The sequence below is a fragment of the Colletotrichum orchidophilum genome, assembly GCF_001831195.1.
Source record: "Colletotrichum orchidophilum strain IMI 309357 chromosome Unknown Scaffold_38.1, whole genome shotgun sequence".
Taxonomy (NCBI): Eukaryota; Fungi; Ascomycota; class Sordariomycetes; order Glomerellales; family Glomerellaceae; genus Colletotrichum; species Colletotrichum orchidophilum.
In genome coordinates, this window is record NW_019172994.1 from 94,644 (window position 1) to 113,615 (window position 18,972).

The 18,972-nt window shown below is 54.3% G+C and overlaps 6 protein-coding genes across 6 annotated transcripts; 3 read left to right on the top strand and 3 right to left on the bottom strand.

The window, feature by feature from the left end:
- Positions 1-984: 984 nt before the first annotated feature.
- On the bottom strand, positions 985-3,630 carry CORC01_05459 (acetate-CoA ligase; the record flags this gene model as incomplete). Its single annotated transcript, XM_022617102.1, has 7 exons — positions 985-1,050; positions 1,105-1,509; positions 1,561-1,821; positions 1,874-3,036; positions 3,120-3,146; positions 3,348-3,371; positions 3,564-3,630. 7 exons carry the CDS (start codon positions 3,628-3,630, stop codon positions 985-987), a joined length of 2,013 nt encoding a protein of 670 aa, XP_022476327.1.
- A 73-nt stretch (positions 3,631-3,703) lies between these two features.
- On the top strand, positions 3,704-3,937 carry CORC01_05460 (uncharacterized protein; the record flags this gene model as incomplete). Its single annotated transcript, XM_022617103.1, has 1 exon — positions 3,704-3,937. One exon carries the CDS (start codon positions 3,704-3,706, stop codon positions 3,935-3,937), a length of 234 nt encoding a protein of 77 aa, XP_022476328.1.
- A 4,256-nt stretch (positions 3,938-8,193) lies between these two features.
- On the bottom strand, positions 8,194-9,352 carry CORC01_05461 (replication factor C subunit 5; the record flags this gene model as incomplete). Its single annotated transcript, XM_022617104.1, has 3 exons — positions 8,194-8,542; positions 8,593-9,215; positions 9,266-9,352. The coding sequence occupies 3 exons, from the start codon at positions 9,350-9,352 to the stop codon at positions 8,194-8,196; spliced, it is 1,059 nt and encodes a 352-aa protein (XP_022476329.1).
- A 462-nt stretch (positions 9,353-9,814) lies between these two features.
- On the bottom strand, positions 9,815-10,684 carry CORC01_05462 (ribosomal protein L16p/L10e; the record flags this gene model as incomplete). The annotated part of the gene is made up of 3 exons (XM_022617105.1): positions 9,815-9,999; positions 10,052-10,193; positions 10,250-10,684. 3 exons carry the CDS (start codon positions 10,682-10,684, stop codon positions 9,815-9,817), a joined length of 762 nt encoding a protein of 253 aa, XP_022476330.1.
- Positions 10,685-11,060: 376 nt separating this feature from the next.
- Positions 11,061-14,334, top strand: CORC01_05463 (replication factor RFC1 C terminal domain-containing protein; the record flags this gene model as incomplete). Its single annotated transcript, XM_022617106.1, has 4 exons — positions 11,061-11,206; positions 11,258-11,296; positions 11,349-13,949; positions 14,001-14,334. 4 exons carry the CDS (start codon positions 11,061-11,063, stop codon positions 14,332-14,334), a joined length of 3,120 nt encoding a protein of 1,039 aa, XP_022476331.1.
- A 1,156-nt stretch (positions 14,335-15,490) lies between these two features.
- On the top strand, positions 15,491-18,232 carry CORC01_05464 (uncharacterized protein; the record flags this gene model as incomplete). Its single annotated transcript, XM_022617107.1, has 9 exons — positions 15,491-15,539; positions 15,616-15,924; positions 15,974-16,084; positions 16,277-16,658; positions 16,721-16,810; positions 16,861-17,063; positions 17,112-17,245; positions 17,297-17,462; positions 17,517-18,232. 9 exons carry the CDS (start codon positions 15,491-15,493, stop codon positions 18,230-18,232), a joined length of 2,160 nt encoding a protein of 719 aa, XP_022476332.1.
- Positions 18,233-18,972: the final 740 nt, after the last annotated feature.

The following is an 18,972-nucleotide window of genomic DNA, read 5'->3' on the forward strand; positions in this document are numbered from 1 at the left end:
GGTCCCGTCTGCGTAGGAACGGCAGACGCAAGAGCACACAAACTTTCCTGGACCGCAGCAGCGCTTAAACCCCCCTCCAACATGCTCATTGCAGAAGAGAAAGCCAAAAGCACAAACGACGTCCTCCGCCGTCCCGCGAGCCTTTCATGGTGCCGGTACTAGCGTGAAGCGTCTCCGGCTGCTGCCCGACGCACCCAAATCACCCCATGGACATACACCCGAAACCACACGACCACTAGCGCGCCTCCCCGGGTCTTGACGCGGAAAGCACACACACGAACAGACCGCAAAAGGCGGGGCAATGTATCCGAAGCACGTCCAACGGGCGAGTGCTTGCGCTAGCGGCGCCGTAGCGCCGGGCCTTTCCTCCGAGGCGGGCGGAGCACCTGAGGGATCCGAGTGTCAGCAAGCTGCAGCGAAGGGGACGGAGGGACCCCCCCGTCCCCGTCACTGCTAACTCCATCGCCGATCGTCACGGTCTTGCTTTACGTTGCGTGTTCGAGACTGCGGTCAAGCCTTGGTGGCAAAGATAGATTGGTAATCTACGAGGACTCATCAGTAGGCGCAGCTTTCCCGAATCTGCCATTCTATTTATCTCCTTTTCCAGACGTCGAGCTCTGCTCGGGTGACCGGTGGAACCATGTCTCAAATTCGTGTATGAGATTACCTACCTGTCCTCAAGATATCGAGTAAGTGCAGAGAGAAAGTCAGATATCACGCCGAGTACGGCAGGCGGTTCGCGAGCTGTGAAAATTTCTGTGTGTTTTTGTTTTGGCATTTGACTCGAAATATTTCAAAAAGCAAAAAACGGTCGCTATTTGGCAAAAGAAGTAATAACCCTAAAATTCTTTCGGGTGTTCCAAACGGTACACCAACCGATCGGTCGTACCTTATATGTCCATCCTCCTCTGTCACTGTGGTATCACTCAAGTCTCTCTGACCTTTCCTTCCCCCCACCCTTCCTACATCAGCATGATGACGCATTTACTTCTTCCTCTTCTCCTCGTGGACGATGTTGATGATCTTGTCGACGATGGAAGGATCCGAAAGCTATCTCTGCGTTAGCAAACAAGTACCTGAGTGGAAGGAGTGTCGACGACTTACAGTTGTCACGTCACCAAGCTGGTCCTCCTCGCCAGCCAAGATCTTGCGAAGAATTCTGCGCATGATCTTGCCGGAGCGGGTCTTGGGGAGATCGGGCACGATGTGGACGGCCTTGGGCGCCGCAAAAGGCCCAATACTCTTGCGCACCTGCATGATGAATTCCTTGCGGAGCGCATCCGAGGCCTCATTGCCGTCCTTGAGGGCTACAAAGGCGTTGACGGCCTGGCCGGTGAGCTCGTCCGCGACACCGACAACAGCCGCCTCGGCGATGGAGTGGTGCTCGATGAGCGCGGCCTCGATCTCGGCGGTCGACAGGCGATGTCCAGAGACGTTGACGACGTCGTCGACGCGGCCGCGGATCCAGTAGAAGCCCTCGTGGTCACGGCCCGCACCGTCACCGGTGAACTGGCGCTCTTGTCAGCTGTTGTACTGCAACATTGCGGAGATGATACTTACGTAGTAGCCCTTGTAGACGTTCAGGTACGTGTCCATGTAGCGCTTGTGGGCGCCCCAGACGGTGCGGGCCATGCTGGGCCAGGCCTGCTTGAAGGCCAGCACACCCTCAACATCGTTGCCGTGAATCTCCTCGCCAGAAACGGGGTCGATGATGGAGGGCTCGATACCGAAAAAGGGCAACGATGCACTACCTGGCTTGGTCGGCGTGACACCGGCCAGGGGAGTGATGACGTTGGAACCAGTCTCTGTTTGCCAGTATGTCTGCAAATCTGTCAGACCGGTTACTTGCTCCATTCATTGGAGCTTCACTTACGTCTACAATGTGGGCCTCCTCCTTGCCGACAACCTCAAAGTACCACTTCCAAACCTCTGCGGCGATGGGCTCACCGACGGAGCCGAGCACTCTGAGGTGCTTCATGTCGCCCTTGACATGCTGGTCACCGGCTCGCTTCAGTAACCGCAAGGCGGTAGGGGCAACGTAGAACTGGGTGACTTGGTGGTTCGCAATGATGTCCCAATACCTCGAGAAGTTGGGGTAGGCGGGGGTGCCCTCGAAGACGACGGTACTCACACCGAGCAGCAGGGGGGCGTAGACGACGTAGGTGTGACCGGTAATCCAGCCGACATCACCACCGCAGAAGTAGCGGTCGCCATCGTGGATGTCGAAGACGTACTTACCAGTGGCGGCGGCACCGACGAGGTAGCCACCGGTGGTGTGCATGACGCCCTTGGGCTTACCGGTAGAACCGGAGGTATAGAGAAGGAAAAGGGGGTCCTCGGAGTTGACCCGTTCGGGAGGGAAGTAGGAAGGCCACTTCTCAACCTCTTCATGCCACCACCAGTCACGGCCCTTGGTCATAGGCACATCGGCACCGGTGCGCTTATAGACCAGCACGTGGGAGACATCGGGGCACTGCTTCAAGGCGTCGTCGACAATCTTCTTGGTGCCGATCAACTTGCCGCCACGCTTGCCCTCGTCAGTGGTGATGACGACCTTGGAGTTGCCGTCAATTACACGGTCACGGAGGGAATCGGCGGAGAAACCGGCAAAGACGACGGAGTGAACGGCGCCGATACGGACGCAAGCAAGGAGGGCAATGATGGCCTCAGGAATCATAGGCAGGTAGATGGCAACGGTGTCGCCCTTGCGCACGCCCATCTGCTTCAAGACCCAAGCAGTGCGCGAAACCTCGCGGAGGAGCTCGCCGTAGGTGACATTCCGGCCTTCGCCAGGCTCGTCAGCCTCGTATATGATGGCAACGCGGTCGGGGTCCTTGAAGGCGTGACGGTCAACGCAGTTGTAGCAGGCGTTGAGCTGGCCCTCTACGAACCAAGCACTGTCGCCGCCGGCCAGGGAGCCGGAGTAGACGGTCTGGAAATCGCTGAACCAAGACAGGAGTTCGCGGGCTTTGGTACCCCAGAAGGCCTTTGGGTCGGTGATGGATTCCTTGTACAGCTTTTGGTAGTCCTCCAGACCTGCAGCAATGGAGGGGAAGGGGGAGCTCCGATCAGCCAATGAAAAGACGTTGAATTGGGGTAAAAGAGGAGAAAGGGCTTACTACTCAAGTGGGGCTTGCTGGGGTGCTCTGCGGGAAGATGACAGAATTGTTAGCCCAATATCCAATCAGACGAGTCCAATAGCTTCGAATTGCGCTGCCCCTCTCTTTGTCGCAACCATCCCTGCAGCAGCCATGGCAATCTCCAATGCCCCTCACGCGACTTTCGGACGGCAACAGGCCATGGAACTGGGTCTGGATTTAGGTTCCGCAACTCGGCGGCGCACTTACTATCAAGCATCTTTTGGGGGGGATCTGTTGGGATTCAAATTAGCCATGATGGGTCCCAACAAGCATGCAAAAACATTTGGTCGAAGCGAGGTCAGATTTGCGTTGCGCCAGAGACGTGCAGCCCTGTTAATCGGTACCGTTGGACGCTCGGTGCTGTTTGGCGCGAGACCAAGGAGACGACATGGAACTGGGAAATTGGGGTTCGTTCGGGCTTACGGAAGGTATCAACGAGGTGGGCCTCGGCGACCACAGGGGCCTTTGGTGGCTCTGCGGCTTCGGTCATTGTGGCGGGGTGGTTGTGTGTCTCTGTGTGGGTGTGTGTGTGCTACGGGTGTATTGTGCGCGTTTATGAAGCGATGCGGGGTACTTTGTGCAAGCTTGTAGAGGTCTGTCGAGGCTCGAGAGACTCGCTGGCGCTGCTAAGACGGGAGAATCGTTCGACAGTGGTCTGTCTCTGCCCTCCTCGTCGTCAGGGAAGCGGTCCTGCTGGTGCAATTATGATGACCAGTCGCGCGCAAGCTGGGATGGTAACTGGCGCAACTCTCCACAAGTCGAGAAGACGAGGGTATCAAGTCGCGTGGTGTCCTTGATAGCGTTGATAGCGTTGCTGCAAAGCGGGTAGCGGCAGCAAAAGAGTCGACTCCCAATGGGGCCCCCTTGAATCCGGATCTCGTCTGTTTGTTTTGTGCGTGTGCAGCTGGGAGAAGAGGAGTCCCGGAAGTGTAGGAGAAATCGGAGTTGGATGTGGAAGAGAGAAGAGGAGGAAGATGCGAAGAATTGGGAAAGATGAGGATGTGAGTCGTAATTAAGAAGACCAGCTTTCCAGGTGGCCGAGCCGCGAGTTGGACGGGGGACGGGATTGCTTTTAATGAGCGAATGGGGACTTGGGACCGGGAACGTCAGGTCAACGTGGACTCGACAGCTTGAGCCGGAGGCGCTGTTCGGGACGGTGCACCGCGTCGAGAGCTAAAAGGAAGCTTCCTTGTAACGACACCAGCCACTGCTCGGTAGGTACAGCTTCAGTCACTGCTTGATTACAGACCTATCTCCGCAAGCCCAGAGTTCCAGTGAATTCAGCCAGGTGTCCATGGACCATGGAGCATGGCAGAGAGCCCCGTCCACGGTACGGATCACGGTACAGCGCAGACCGATGATGTTATGGAGAAAAGGGACAAGCCCATGCGGAAAGGGAGACTCCTTCAGCCCATCCGTCCACGTCCATTGGTCATTGTTTGCCAGAGCTCCGCAATCCCATCCGCTTCCTGCTGGCTGATCCATCTCCGTACCGCTGTACAGTTACCGCTTAGCCGGGGGGTTTTGAGATGCGTCTTTCCTTTGCTCCGAACCAGCTGCGAACCCTCCCCTTCCCTGCAACCCCTCGCATCCAACCCAGTCCAACACCGCGCAGACCTGCATCGTCCAGTCAAACACGAGACGAAGGTACCTTAGCTCGCGGTTCACCCAAGCATGCCTAGTTACCTCTCTCCAACTCGCCCAGCGAGCACGCCTCCCGTCCGCGCCTGGATACTCCTGGGCCCGTCGGTTGGTCTTGGTCTGGGGGAGGGGAAAGGATTCTGCGCTAGGGATAGATGGAAAGAAATAACCGGACCTTGACGAGCCGGGACTGAGCTGCGTCAGGGAACTTGGAGTCCGCCCTGGGCGACTACGGATACACCACCTAGTAGCCTACGGACAAGGCAGCTTGTAGCTCGTCTGAATGCAAAGAAATCTGTCCGCCCACCAACGGTATACTCTCCCGTCGACCGGCCGAGCAATCGGAACCACCAATGACCCATTTCCGTGATGGATCATTGCCTGTTATTGGGATGACGGTGACGACGTCCAAGAGCATTTTCAGAGGCTTTCGTGCATGTGTGCAGGCGATGGTCCATACGCTTTCACACCACCGGTACCGGGGAGCCTGTCTTAAAACGGGGGCATCGCATGTCAATCAGTGTCGAGAATGAGGTTGTCTGGTGCCTATGCACATTAACAGCCGGTACCCTGACCGCCTAAAGTCGGCCCTATGATATATATTTACCTTTGACCATGCCATTTTGCCAAAGTGAAAGAAACCGTGAGCCATTGCCTAGGTGGAACTTTCTTCTTGCGACTCGGATCTATTGCGGCCTTCGACATCTCGCTTGGTCTTCTGTCTCGGGTTGTGGTCCGTCTTTTCGTGTCCTGGCTTGACATCGCCGAGAATACACCAGTCGTACAAGTGGCGCCCATCACCCGACTTGTCCTTCGTCCATAGCTATCTTGGATGGCCGAAACAGACCGAGGACAACCGGAAGGGTGAAGGATTTGTCAATGCCATAGTTTTGTCTGCCGACGCTTTGCTGTCAAATCATTTTGGCGTCGAGCGAGCGGGCAAAGTCACCAAAGCTTGCTCCTCACCTGCCCAGAGTTCCCCGCACTCTTATTCCCCGGCGGCGTCGAGTTTGCGCCTCACAATTCTACTAGGCTGACCGCATTGCGCCGCTATTCAGGAAGCCATGCGGCTGTGGCCCAGTGAAGTGTACCCCAGCCGAGGACGATGGATGCTGATCACGACGCGCTACCCTTGAGTGCCGTGGTGCTCCGGCCTCCGTGATTGGCTGGGACACCAAAAATGACATATTGATGATTGTGAGCTTTGGCTTGGCTTCTGCAAGTTCAGGACGACCACATGTATCACCGGCGGTGCTCTCGTCGGCGATGATGGTGATTCTACTTCAAGGGAGTGCATGTCTGGTCGTATCAGAGCGTCCGACGAGAGGCAAACTTCAAATTGAAGAATACAGAGGTCCCAGGGCTCCGCAGGCCCCGCTGTTTGTCGTGGGCATTTCAGGGTCTGGCATTGGGTCGGGGCTCAACAAAGTCTCGCAGAGTCTGGGGTCGAAATCCACCACACCTGCAGTCGCAATTTGCAACTGCCTACTTTTCTCCTTGCAGATTGTGGATTAACATTCTCGTGTTGCGCACTTGCGTTTACTGGTTGTGCTTCGGAAGAGAAAAGTTGACCCCGAACCCACTGTTATGACCGTCGTTGACTGCAGTCCCACCATGCGACCTCTCCGACGTCGGCTGCGGTCCACAGAATAACCTACGTGGGCTGTTGAAGTACATAGGGAAGGTAGCAGCACCCGCTTGGGTTACCAATCTGTCCTCCATGATACGAGAGTCGTATCGAAGTTTTCAAGGCCGCCGTCCAGGCCGCCGCTCGTTTGGAAACATCCATCTGTAGTCGCAGGAACAATAGGTCGGTCGGCTGTCGTATTGCTGCGGCACGTCGTGGGCCGGTAGACAAGTGGAGGGGTACATGTGTATTAGTGCGTGTGGTTGGAGGGGTCGAACGGAAGTCCCGCTCGTCCTTGCGCAGGTGGCAGAGAGGAACGGAGGAAAACAAGAAGGGAGGGATTGCTTTGCTTGGAAGTGGATTCATCTCCCCTCGGGTATGAGTGATGCAGCCCACAGGCCAGACACAGGCAGGTGCTTTGTTCTATACCTTACCTAAGGTAGGTACCTTGCCTACCTTACCTTGAGGCGTTTGCCTGCCTTGTGTTTGTATAAACTCTGTACCTGGCGTCGCCTTCCCGTCTTCGGTGAAGGTGGCTTCCCTTACATCAAGATGCCTTCCCCCCACCGAGGATGTGAAAACGACATCAACTGCGGATATCTAGTACGTGATTATTGAAAAACTTCATGAGTCGGCATCCATGTGGCTTTACGGCGTCTCGCAACCGATTCGACCGTCTCCCGCTATGAACCACTCGCCTCCGCGTTTTCCCCTCAGACCCCTTTCACCCATCCCTGGACTCGGGAGTCCCCAGACAGAATTCCCACCTTTTACCCCGTGGGCACCCATGCCCACCTGCCCACCTGTGAAAATAAGATAAGGCAAGCGCGCGCCCGTCCTTGTTGTGTGCTGTTTTAGTCGTGCTGCTTGCTGTCATTCCAGAAGGCCGGGTCCCTTGCCCTCCATCTGTCACCACCCCCTTGTCCCTTGTGTGAGACTGTTCCGACCTAACCTTCCCTGCCCATCCGGGTCAGTCCACATGCCGCCGTCTCATAGGATGGACGAATGGAAGTCGTCTTGGCACACCCGACACCCGTGGGGGAGGCTTGGAAAAACGCCATCCCGCCGTCGCCGCCGCCGCATCTGTAATTTGAAGCCGAGGGGGTCCATCCTCCTCTACGGGAAACCCGGGCAAAGGACCCCCCATCGACTTGTGTGGAGAAATGCATACCCACGATGTGATACCCAGCAATGAGCAAGCGTCTTACATACCGCCAGTGCAGTTCTGGAAATCGGAGCCTCTCTCAAACGGGCCATTTGGGATAAATCGCCGTGGTCTCCGAGCCTCGTGCGGCGGATGGATCTCTTGCACCCCATAAGCCTGTGCGAATCGCCTTTCTGTTGGGGCTCCAGATGACAGATTGTTGAGTGTAAAAAAAAAAAAGAAGAGGAGACGTCTTAGCCGCTGCGCGATGACCTATCAGACTTCAGTTGCATCCTGCGTGAGGCAAACATTATCGCCTCGCAGATACGGGTAATCTTAACAACCCTCGACGCCCCGGTCCGATGTCCTGCTTAGGGTATGGGCCTTGCCGCGAAGCTTTGCCTACCGGTCACAAGTCACCCACGTGCGCGCACTCACAAAAGTCTTCGAGCACTTGAGTAACAAAAGTCAACCTCCAATCGGACTGACGGCGAAACGCAAAGAGACCCAGCTGATTGGGAGCCGCTAGGTGGACTTGTTTGCATTTTGGCACTGGCCTGGTACCTTGGTAGAAGAAGTATTGCGCCCGACAATATGCCGCCTGAACCCCTAAACGCCTCCTTTTCATATTATCCATTTATTCACAACTCCATGCTCATCAAGTACATCTCCATGATCCTCATGAACTTGGCCACGAACGCTTCCAGGTGGAAGATGACCTTCGTGCCCATCCTGATCCGGTGCTCGTAAAACGCTGACCACTTGATCACCTCCGCCTTCAGAGCGTCGTCGATCAACGCAATGAGCTTGAACGTGAGCGTCTTGAGAATCGTCGTTGGCGGTATGCAGTGCGTCAAAAGATCGTACAATTTCGCCCGCACCTGGAGAATCCGTGCTGGCGTGTGCTCGTCGACAATCTCTCTCGCTATCTGGCTAATCAGAGCCTCCCAATCTGGCGGCGGAATCGGTGTGCTATCCGTAACTTTCTCGCTGTCGGCTTGTTAGCTCCCAATCTGCAAAGGCCGGGCAAAGCGTCTTACTTTTGCGCGTGGACAGCCTCATACATGAGCAGAGCTCGTCGCAAGTTCCTGCCACTCTCCTGAGCTATTCTCATATGGAGACCCTTCACCATGGGCCAGTTCTCCTTCTTCGCTGACACTGCCAGGACCTCGCAAATCTGCTCGTGGGTCGGTGCAGCCACTCGGACCAGTAGTGTTCTCGATCGGATAGGGGCGATGATGTTTGCCGTCGAATTGGCCAGGAGGATCAACCGTAAGTTTGGGGAGTACTTCTCCATCGTCCGACGCAATGCAGCCTGCGCATCTCTGGTAAGATGGTCTGCCTCATTGATGACTACGACCTTGAACCTCTGCTTTGCCGACTGATCGACCTGTTGTGTCTGTGCCACCTCCTTCAGCAGGTCCTGCACGACAACTCTGTCGTAGTTGCCAACGTCGGATGGCGTGATTTCGAGGTGGTAGTTGGACGCGACAATGTTGAATTCGAGCTTGCGGTTGCTTGATGTCTGGAAGACACGCGCATCGATCTTGATCTTCTCAACACCAGGTCCATACAGCTCCTTGAGTGTGGCGACGATGCGTGTCTTCTTTCCAGCGCCGGACGGCCCATACACCAGCAAATGGGGGAAATCTCCGCTGTGGGCCTGTAAAATGTGAGCAGCTGACTACGAGGGAGCAGGATCTAGCTTCCTACCAGAGAGCCAAGTCGGTCTGAAAGCTCCTGGTGGTATGTCAAAGCATCTAGTGACCTTGGTCTATGTTTGTCGACAATGAGCGCCATTTCGCTTGCTGTGATTTGGAAGACGCTGTGCTGAAGACTTGAAGTCGGCTGGGTGAGTGGGCTGCGGAGCGTAGGACTTTCTGGTGATGCGCTCTCAGAGAAGACGCGTTCGCGTTAAGTGGGAAATCTCTGGGTGTGGCTGGTGGTCATGGTCCGTGCCCTCCAGCCACATCATGGTAGACCCGGATGAGGTACTCACCACCACATTGTATATGGAAACGCCTCTAGCGTTCGCTCGATTCTATGCAGCACTATCCATGCATAAAGCTGTTGGCCATCTTAAATCCACGGCGGACTTTCTAGTACTTCAAAAAGGTGGTTGCTTTTATTTGTACAGCTGCCGTGACACCTCGCCATCTAGTATGGTCATCTATAGTACAGCCACTCAATGAAATCGAGATTGCGCCCAGCCTATCTCGACGTGAAGAGCGGGTAATGTTACAACCAGTCTCTTCCAAAACTCTAGGGCTTTTCAGACGGAGTAGTGTTAGGTGCCGCGCTGGTGGGGGTGCTCGCTGCCTCGGCCAGCAAATCCTTGGACGCGACTGGCTTTCTTGGTCTCTTCAAATCCTCCAACGTAACACCATTTTCAAGCTTGGTAATGCCAACAACAGGAGCCGCTCCCTTGTGAACAAACTCCCATTGGCCTTGCATCGAGTAAGTAATGGTTACGCTCCAAGCATTTGGGGATGTACTCACCGGGCAACTTGTTACCCGCCAGACGGAAGGCATCCTTTGCAACAGCCTCGTGAAGCATTCCTCTGATTTCGAAAACAATTTGGTTGACAGCAACACGCGCCGCCCAATGATCGAAAGAACCCTTTCCTTTACCCATACGCATCTGGTTCGAGAATCAGCACCTCACTGTTGCACGTTCGTTCTCACTATTGGCCTTACCTCGTTACCCGACACATAGACACCGACGTTACAGCATACTCTCTTATACATCCGATACTTCTGCCCACGTAGTCTCATCTTAATCGTGTCTTCGGCGTTCTTGAGCTGCTTCGCGCTAATTCTTCGGTGGTGATCCTTCATTCTGAGGCCGTAGTCGCCCCAGATGACAGTTGTGCCCTTGGTCGAACCTCCTGTAGCCACACGGGGGCGCCCCTTCATCATCTTCTTCGTTCGGTCGATCGAGGGCTCGAGCCATGTGCCCTGCGTTACGGGTGTCGTGGAGAATGGGCGAACATCGCGGAGGATTTGGGATGCGACCAGAGGCTTAGTCAATTGAGGCCTGGTCGCGGCTCCTAGAGGGCTGATTGATGGCGTCGTAGATATTCTGAGGCCTTGAAAGGCGCTGCGCAGCGCCGTGGGAACAGTGGGCCTCATGTTTGCGACTTGCCGATGAACGTCGTTGGTGATGTGATCTCCAAGAAAATGTCCCTAGCTTCACAAGAACCTGGGTGTGGCTGAGACGGCCTGAGATGTTGGGCGCTAATTTTCTTGAGGCTTGCATCCTTGAGCTGTTGCGCCACATGCACTCTAAAGTGAGCTGACCGGGGTCACGGACCTCGCGTCACTTTCGCGTAGCACCTGGAAATCCATTACGTGCACGCTTCTCGACGCCAGGCACGGCAACCTGGATTGGCTTCTTCGTCTGTCAACCTCCCACCTTCTCCAGGCAACAGCGGCCCAACGTTTGATATAAACCTGCTGTCGCTCTCTACAACCGCGCTACGAAAGACTGGCAATTGCACAACACACAATGCCTGATATCAGGTCATTTTTTGGGCCAAAGGGAGGCGGCCCCCCGAAGCCACCGCCAAAGAAGGTCGAGGAGCCTCCGAAGAGCCGAAGGAATAGAAAGGTCATTGAAGACAGCGACGACGAGGTCGATTATACCCCTGAACCGTTAGTCTACTTCAAAGTCTTCAAGTTGGAAACATGACTAATTCCTGTTAGAAAGCCGGTAGCAAAAGCTGCCGCCAAGAAGAAGGCTAAGTATGCCAATCGAAATCCCTACCTTCATCGACCGCTTCTAATTGTATAGCAGAGACGATGCTCCGAAGGGAACTGAGACCACTGCAAGCGATTACTTCGCATCATCCAAATCTGCCAAAGTGGCCAAGCCCAGACCCGCCGCAAAGCCAGATCAAGCAACCAAAGTGAAGACCGAAGTAGAGATCCGGACCAGCCCGCGCAACAAGAAGACTACTGCCAATCCTGTACACGAGTCGCCCAAGAAGCGGAGCACCAGGACGTTCACCAAGATAGAGTCAGACGACGATGCCGATGCATACAAGGATGAAGACGACGAGGATGGTGATGACATCTTCGCCGCTGATGTAAAGGGTCGCAACAAGCGGAAGACGGACGACTATGCGGAAGATGAGAGCGAAGAGGATATCCTACCAAAACCGAAGCGTGTAGCCTCTCGGAGTGCCCCTAATGGCACTCCAACTAAGAGTGCGAGGGCAGCAGCTGGTACAAAGAGGCGCAAGACTCCTGACGATGATGAAGAGGAAGAGGAGGAAGAGCAGCCACCGAAGAAAAAGGCCCCAGCCAAGCCACGTGCGCCAAGGGCCAAGAAGACCGACGAACCCGAAGATTCGGCTTACCAGTCGATCCTCGACAACATCCCCACTGTCCGCCCTCCGACGCCCCCAGCCCAGGATCCAAATGCCCCCAAGTTTGACTGGAGGAAGAATGCTGGTGGTGGCGGGAACAGTGCGGTTGTCCCTCCCAATGCAGGTGCTGCAGAACTGCCCGAGGGTGAGGATGAGTGTCTCTCTGGATTGACATTCGTCTTCACTGGTGTCCTTCAAACGATCGGCCGTGAGGAGGGCCAGGCGTTGGTCAAGAAGTACGGTGGAAAAATCACTGGAGCACCGAGTAGCAAGACGAGTTATGTCGTTCTGGGAGACGACGCGGGACCCAGCAAACTGAAGAAAATCAGGGACATGAACATCAAAACCATCAATGAGGAGGGTCTCTTCGAGCTCATTAGGAAACTACCCGCCTATGGAGGCACCGGCAAGGGTGCGGAGAAGGCGCGCGAGAAGAAAAAGAAAGATGAAGAGGCTATCAAGATACAGGCACTAGAGATGGAGCGGGAGGAGAAGGCCCGGAAGGCCGCAGCAGAGAAGGCTGCTAAGCAAGCAGCCGCTGCTCGGGGGACCACAGCTGCCCTTACCCCGACGGCAGCCCCAGTGCAGCTGTGGACATCAAAGTATGCGCCGACAGCACTCAATCACATTTGCGGCAACAAGGCACAAGTCGAGAAGATCCAGGCCTGGTTGAGGAATTGGCAAAAGGCACGCAAGTACGACTTTCAAAGACGCGGTGCGGACGGTATGGGTGGCACGCGAGCTATCATTATCTCCGGTCCACCGGGTATCGGCAAGACGACTGCGGCGCACTTGGCTGCCAAACTGGAGGGCTTTGATGTCATTGAGAGCAACGCCAGTGACACTCGCAGCAAGAAACTGGTCGAAAACGGTGTCGCTGATGTCATGAACAACACATCGCTCCTCGGCTTCTTTGCTGGAGACGGCAAGAAGGTCGACGGAGAAAAGAAGAACATTGTACTGATTATGGACGAAGTCGACGGAATGTCCGCAGGAGATCGCGGTGGTGTTGGAGCCCTGGCCAAGTTCTGCAAGAAAACTGAGATTCCCCTCATTCTCATTTGCAACGAGCGAAAACTGCAAAAGATGAAGCCGTTCGACTTCGTTGCCATGGATGTTCCCTTCCGGCGCCCGACGGTAGAACAGGTTCGATCCCGTATCATGACAATCTGCCATCGCGAAGGCCTCAAGCTTCCTGTCCCTGTCGTCGATGCCCTCATCGAAGGCAGCAACAAGGATATTCGGCAGATTATAAACATGATATCCACCGCCAAGCTCGATCAAGCATCGATGAGCTTCGACAAGGGCAAGGCCATGACGAAGGCATGGGAGAAGCATGTTGTTCTTAAGCCTTGGGACATTTGTCAGAAGATGCTCGCTGGTGGACTATTTACTCCTGCCAGCAAAACCACTCTGAACGAAAAGATTGAGCTCTACTTCAACGATCACGAGTTCAGCTACCTGATGATCCAGGAGAACTACCTACGGGCAAAACCCATGGCACTAAACAACAGGGGTTACAACAAGAGGGAAGAGAATTTGAAGTATCTCGAATTGGTGGATCAGGCGGCGGAAAGCATCAGCGATGGTGACCTGGTTGATCGAATGATTCACGGGCCTCAACAGCAATGGAGTCTGATGCCTACTCACGCAGTTTTCAGCACAGTTCGACCATCAAGCTTCGTTGCTGGCCAACTCATGGGATCCAACTTCACTTCCTGGCTCGGCAACAACAGCAAGACTGGCAAACTTGGTCGTTTTGTCCGCGAGTTGCACTCGCACATGCGACTTAGGTCATCGGGAGACGCCAATGAGGTTCGCCAGCAATATCTGCCTGTATTGTGGGATCAGATGATCCGCCGGTTGTCTGTTGAAGGCAAGGAATCTGTCGATGAGATTATCGAGTTGATGGACAGCTACTACTTGACACGAGACGACTTCGATGCGATTCAGGAGCTCGGTGTTGGTCCACAAGCTGAAGGCCGGGCAGATATTGAGTCCAAGACGAAGGCAGCATTCACGCGAACGTAAGTACCCACACTTCTTGCTGCCCGAATCGAGTGCTAACAACTTCCCAGTTACAACGCAATGTCTCATCCTATTCCGTTCATGAAGGCCAGCAACATCATGGAGCCGAAGAAGGCTACGAAACAGGCTCCGGATCTTGAGGAAGCTATAGAGGAGGAGGATGATGCCGATGTTGCGGACCCCGCTGAGGCAGGCGAAGAGGATGATGACAAGATCGACCTGAAGAAGGACAAGTATATCAAGGTGCCCAAACCGAAAGCCAAGAGAGCCACCAAGAAGGCTAAAGCAGGCGACGACGACGATGACGAAGAGGCAGATGCCAAGCCAAAGAAGGGTAGGCCCAGTGCCAAGGCTACAGCTACCAAGGCAAAGGGCAAGAAATGATGGTATACTGAAAGACAGAAATCGATGTGGAGGAACATCCTTCTTGGGGCGAACCGGCTGGGATCGACTGAGTTTGATTCAAGCAATGCTTACTATGCGGCATAGTATGGCTAGGATTATGAGTTTTGATACAGGAATCCTTGCTCATCTTTGAGCCCCCTCTTGTCTATGGTTAGATATTGTATGAAGTTGTATAACAATCATAGCATGATTTGAGAGGTGGACATGAACAGTGTAGAATGCTGTGGGCAGCAATGCCGTGAAAATTGATTCGTGCAGAGAGAGGCTTAGGAACAAGATTTAAGGCCAGAGTTCTCTGGATGGGCAACCACCAGTATTTTTCGAGGCAACATTTCTGTGCCTGCCCGTTCATCGCCGCTTCTTCTTGCAAAAGAACTCCCTGCCAAAGTAGAATGCCCTCGGTCTTTTGCCACAAACCCCCAACACATCGCCAGCACAAGGGGTCATATTGACCATGCGCAAGAGTTGGAAAGGTAAAGCACCCAATCAAGCTCTTAACCCCTTCTTCTTTGTGCATCCCAAGATATACGTGAGTTCTTTTTTATGGCCTGAAATTATTACTTTGCCATCCGACAGTAGGAGGCTAATCCAAATTATTGTCGCGCAGTCCACAACATCACCCACCGTCTTCAACAGTCACACCCACCCGACCACCCATGAAGTTGGATATCTGAAATCAACCTGATTAGTCGTCGATGAGACTTTGATCTCCATTATGACGGAAGATAAGGATAAAGGAGAGGGACGCTCAAAATTAAAGCTCCGAACTGCCGCAAAGGCCTGGAAGGGTGACTATTTCCCACACCCCTCGACGCTTTCCTTTCCTTTCCTCACGATCTCACCTCCATCGCCCTCACTTCATCAAATCTTTGATCCTTCCTCTTCATTCTTATCATCCAGTACTTCTGAGTTTCACCCAACTTCCATACTCGAATAGTTGAGAAGTTTGTTCCCCCAGAGATACTCGAAGAGACTTGCTTATCCTCACTTCCCGTCCTCGATACGAATACTCGCCATCGATAATTATCTCGTTCCTTGGCAGTTGCTCACTATTCTCATCACAGGTCTTCTATCTAAGACAGTCTCGTCTCTCAAGGGATTCAAAGGCCTCGCTGCTCTCAAACGTCTGTCGATCATGTCTTCGCGACGTGACCGAACCGCTCAGGGCTCGCGGGCTCAGGCCGGTAAGTCATCTACAACTCATCGATTTCTGGCAGGTTCCATCGCAAATGAGAAATGTGTTTCTGACAAAAAGGAAAGCGAACCTTGATACCGCTGGTGATCTTCAGGACCACAGCCCCCATCGTCTTTCGATCATCGAAGAGGCTTCTCGCCAGTCTTCTCGCGAGTCTTCTCGCGACGCCGACGGTACCAACATGTACGACGAGCAGGGCTTCCTCGAGGAAGATCCTCCAGAGATATACGGTCTCAACGAGTTCGAGCTGATGAATTCTAACGTCGGACCCCACGGACCAGGTTATGGTGCCCTTACCCAGGAGACCGCGGACACGGTTTTGTACGGCAACTGGGAGCAGGACAACAACTTGCGCGATCTCAACCGTTCTTCAAGTAAGTTCAGAAATCGTTGCCTCACACATGCGTTTTTAACAGTCGAAAGGTCCGGATACTGTCGTTCAGTGGGATGAGAACACGATGCAGTATTCTGCCAACGTCTGGGAGCACGGCAATAGCACCGACTCGGAGTCGTACTCGCGTTCCGTTCATGAAGGTATCAAGTGCTCCTCATTGTTCTGTTGCTTCCACTAGGTCTTAGATAGCACATTCTGCTTTCAATGAATACCTCCATGCTTCGCTGACTCCATTTACGCCCTGAGACACCTCTCATCCCTCTACTGGGCTACGTGGATTTTGTCTACTAATTCTCATAATATCGTTGAAGTGACTGACCGACTTATCTCAGGCCCGGAGCTTCAAGATGCCAGCATCAAGATCGAAGGCATCCCCACAACCAAGGACTGGTCTATCTTCAAGAGCAACCTGGTTGACTACGGCCCTGACGAGCCTAGCCCCCGACTTCCTGGCTGCTCGGCTGGTCACCCCTACGCGAAGACGTGGAAGATGTCAGACTCGATGATGATGGCCTACGATGCTTTACGCGGCTCCATGATGCAAGCCAACGATCCGCTGCGATCATGGATGGAGGTGAAAGCGTTTGAGGCTGCTCTTAGAGCCAAGAGAGACGATGCCAAGGTGGCCGGTACGGCTTGCCAGCATGAAGAGGAGTCCAAGGGCAAGGGAAAGTCTGTCGACACCAATAGCTTTTCTCACAGCCAGCCACAGAAGTGAGTCCTTCTCCAAGGAAATTCTCTCTTGACTGCCATTATTCTAATCGCAATCCCTTTAGGACCTCCAAGATGCAATCGTCACCTGTCAAGAGAGCCGCCACTGCAGGTTTAAGTGCTGATCAGAAGCGGGATATGGATGCCTATATTCAGTGAGTTGTGACGGGTTATTCTATACCTGGTTATCACTGACTGTATCTAGGATGCTCAAGGAAGCTAACATGGCCGCTGCCGAGTACCCCCCAGCTGATGTAGAGAGGAAGACAGCCTACGACATCCCTCGCCCTAGATATCTCCATGTCGCGCCCAAGTTTGAGGAGTACAGATTCGAGAACTACCTCCACCCCACTGCCGAGGTCTCTCAGTCCTCCTATAAGCACCCCTACGACCCGGACCGTGACTTCGGTAAGTCTGGTTTCGGGAGCAGTTTGGGCCGATACTGACACATTTCAGCGAAGGAGTATGACATCTCGGACGACGAGGGTGATCCTGCGTCCGGAAGGATCTCTCCCTGTACTTTTCGCCTTCTTGCTGAGGGCTGTGCCGAGCAGAACCCGAGAGCCAACCAAGTTTTCATGGCTGAGGATGTAAGTCTCGCTGGATCACCTTTCTGCAACTCAATGTTGAACATCTCCTAGGCCCAGCGTATGCGTCCCGCGACCCCCTTGGGCGATGGCCCTGAAAAGAATCCCCCCGACCGTCTCACTCTGGCGTTCGAGGTTCAGAGAGACATCAACGACCAAGGATGGATGACGCCCTGCTACTCTGTTGATTCTGAGCCTTCCATCATCTATCTACCCCCTGGTGAGTAGTATCTCAACAATCCTCGATGCCGAACGATATTGACTTTAGCCATAGGCGTGACCTTGAAGCACAAGATGCGCAACTGGTGGTTCGGCCTCTTCGACCGCATGAACCCCATTGTCGCGCGCCGCTTCCACAAGGTCGAGTTCCGCGAAGACGGCGACCCGATTGCGCCCCTCGAGACTATCACCGAGCTTTCCGCCCCTTCTACGGACCCGGCCAAGCTCGGCCGCGCCTATGCCCACCACTACACTGAAGCCGAGATCAGCGAGGTCCTCAACACCCCCGGCGCCCGCCACGTCGCCGGCATCCCTGCCAAGACCGCGGAGGTCATCATCACGCAGCGCTGGCAGACTGTCCTCCGCTGGAGGACCCGTGACGGGAACCTGACCCGCCAGAACGACGTCATGCGCGTCGCCATCGAGCGGGCAAGGATCGAGCTCCGCGAGATGCGCATGACGGTCGACCACCTCTTGGAGAAGAAGGCCGCGGAGGAGCTCGCCCAGCGCCAGAAGCACCACAGACGCGTGCTGCGCCGGGTGTCGGCGCACCTGCACGAGCTGCGGTACGAGGTCCAGAGCAGATTCCAGTCCCTCAAGAACGCGGAGGATCAAAACCAGAACATGAGGGCGGAGCTGGCTGAGATTCAGTACCAGATCAAGGGCGAGTGCTCGAGAGCCAGCATGTCGGGTCCGAACGAGGTCCGACGGGCTGTCTCGCAGAACTTTCGGGACAAGATGGCAGCCTTGGAGCTCTCTGATTGCTTCTAAAGTCATCTCGCAGGTACAACGGGTCTACGACACAGCCATTCGTGCTCTTGGTATTGGAATGGCTTCTTGCAGCTATATTCAGCATGGTTCTTTGGTGACCTGTTGCTGACGGGTAAGCGTCTGCATCTGAACCAGAGTCAGTTCGACTGGCTGACAACACCAGGACAAGGCTATATCATGCCCACTGGGTCATTGCTCTGCTGTTCTCTGGGAGAAGTATGTGGTCGACATAGCAGGCCGTCAAATATCTTGCCCAGTCGCTTCGCATGTTCGCAATGCTACGTTACTGCAACGGACTCTTTCGAAGTCCCGGCCGTGGCCTACTCCTATCCTTATATGACCGTTGCAACCAGCCGTCGTCGATATTAAACTGGTTACATTAGCATCATCCCATTGGAATCGACTTCTCGGCTGTCTGAGTTGTCCGAATAAGCAAACACTTAGGTACTGCCAAGCTAGCATCGTCAATGTTGAGTGGAACCGTTGACTAACACTGCGTCGCAGGTTGGGTGATCCAACAATTCTCGAGCAGTCAATCTTGCATCCCCCACCTTTCGCAGAATGCTTTCCACGACCGATAATTTGGGCCAAGATTGGGCCGATATTTACCCACTGTTTGAGTACGATGCTGTGTTGAGATGGAATTGGAGATGTTGGATCTGCCCCGAAGCCAAGGACGGCGCTGCGGCAATGTCAGTGTAGATAGGAATTGTGTGAAAGTATCATGATCAACCACGAAC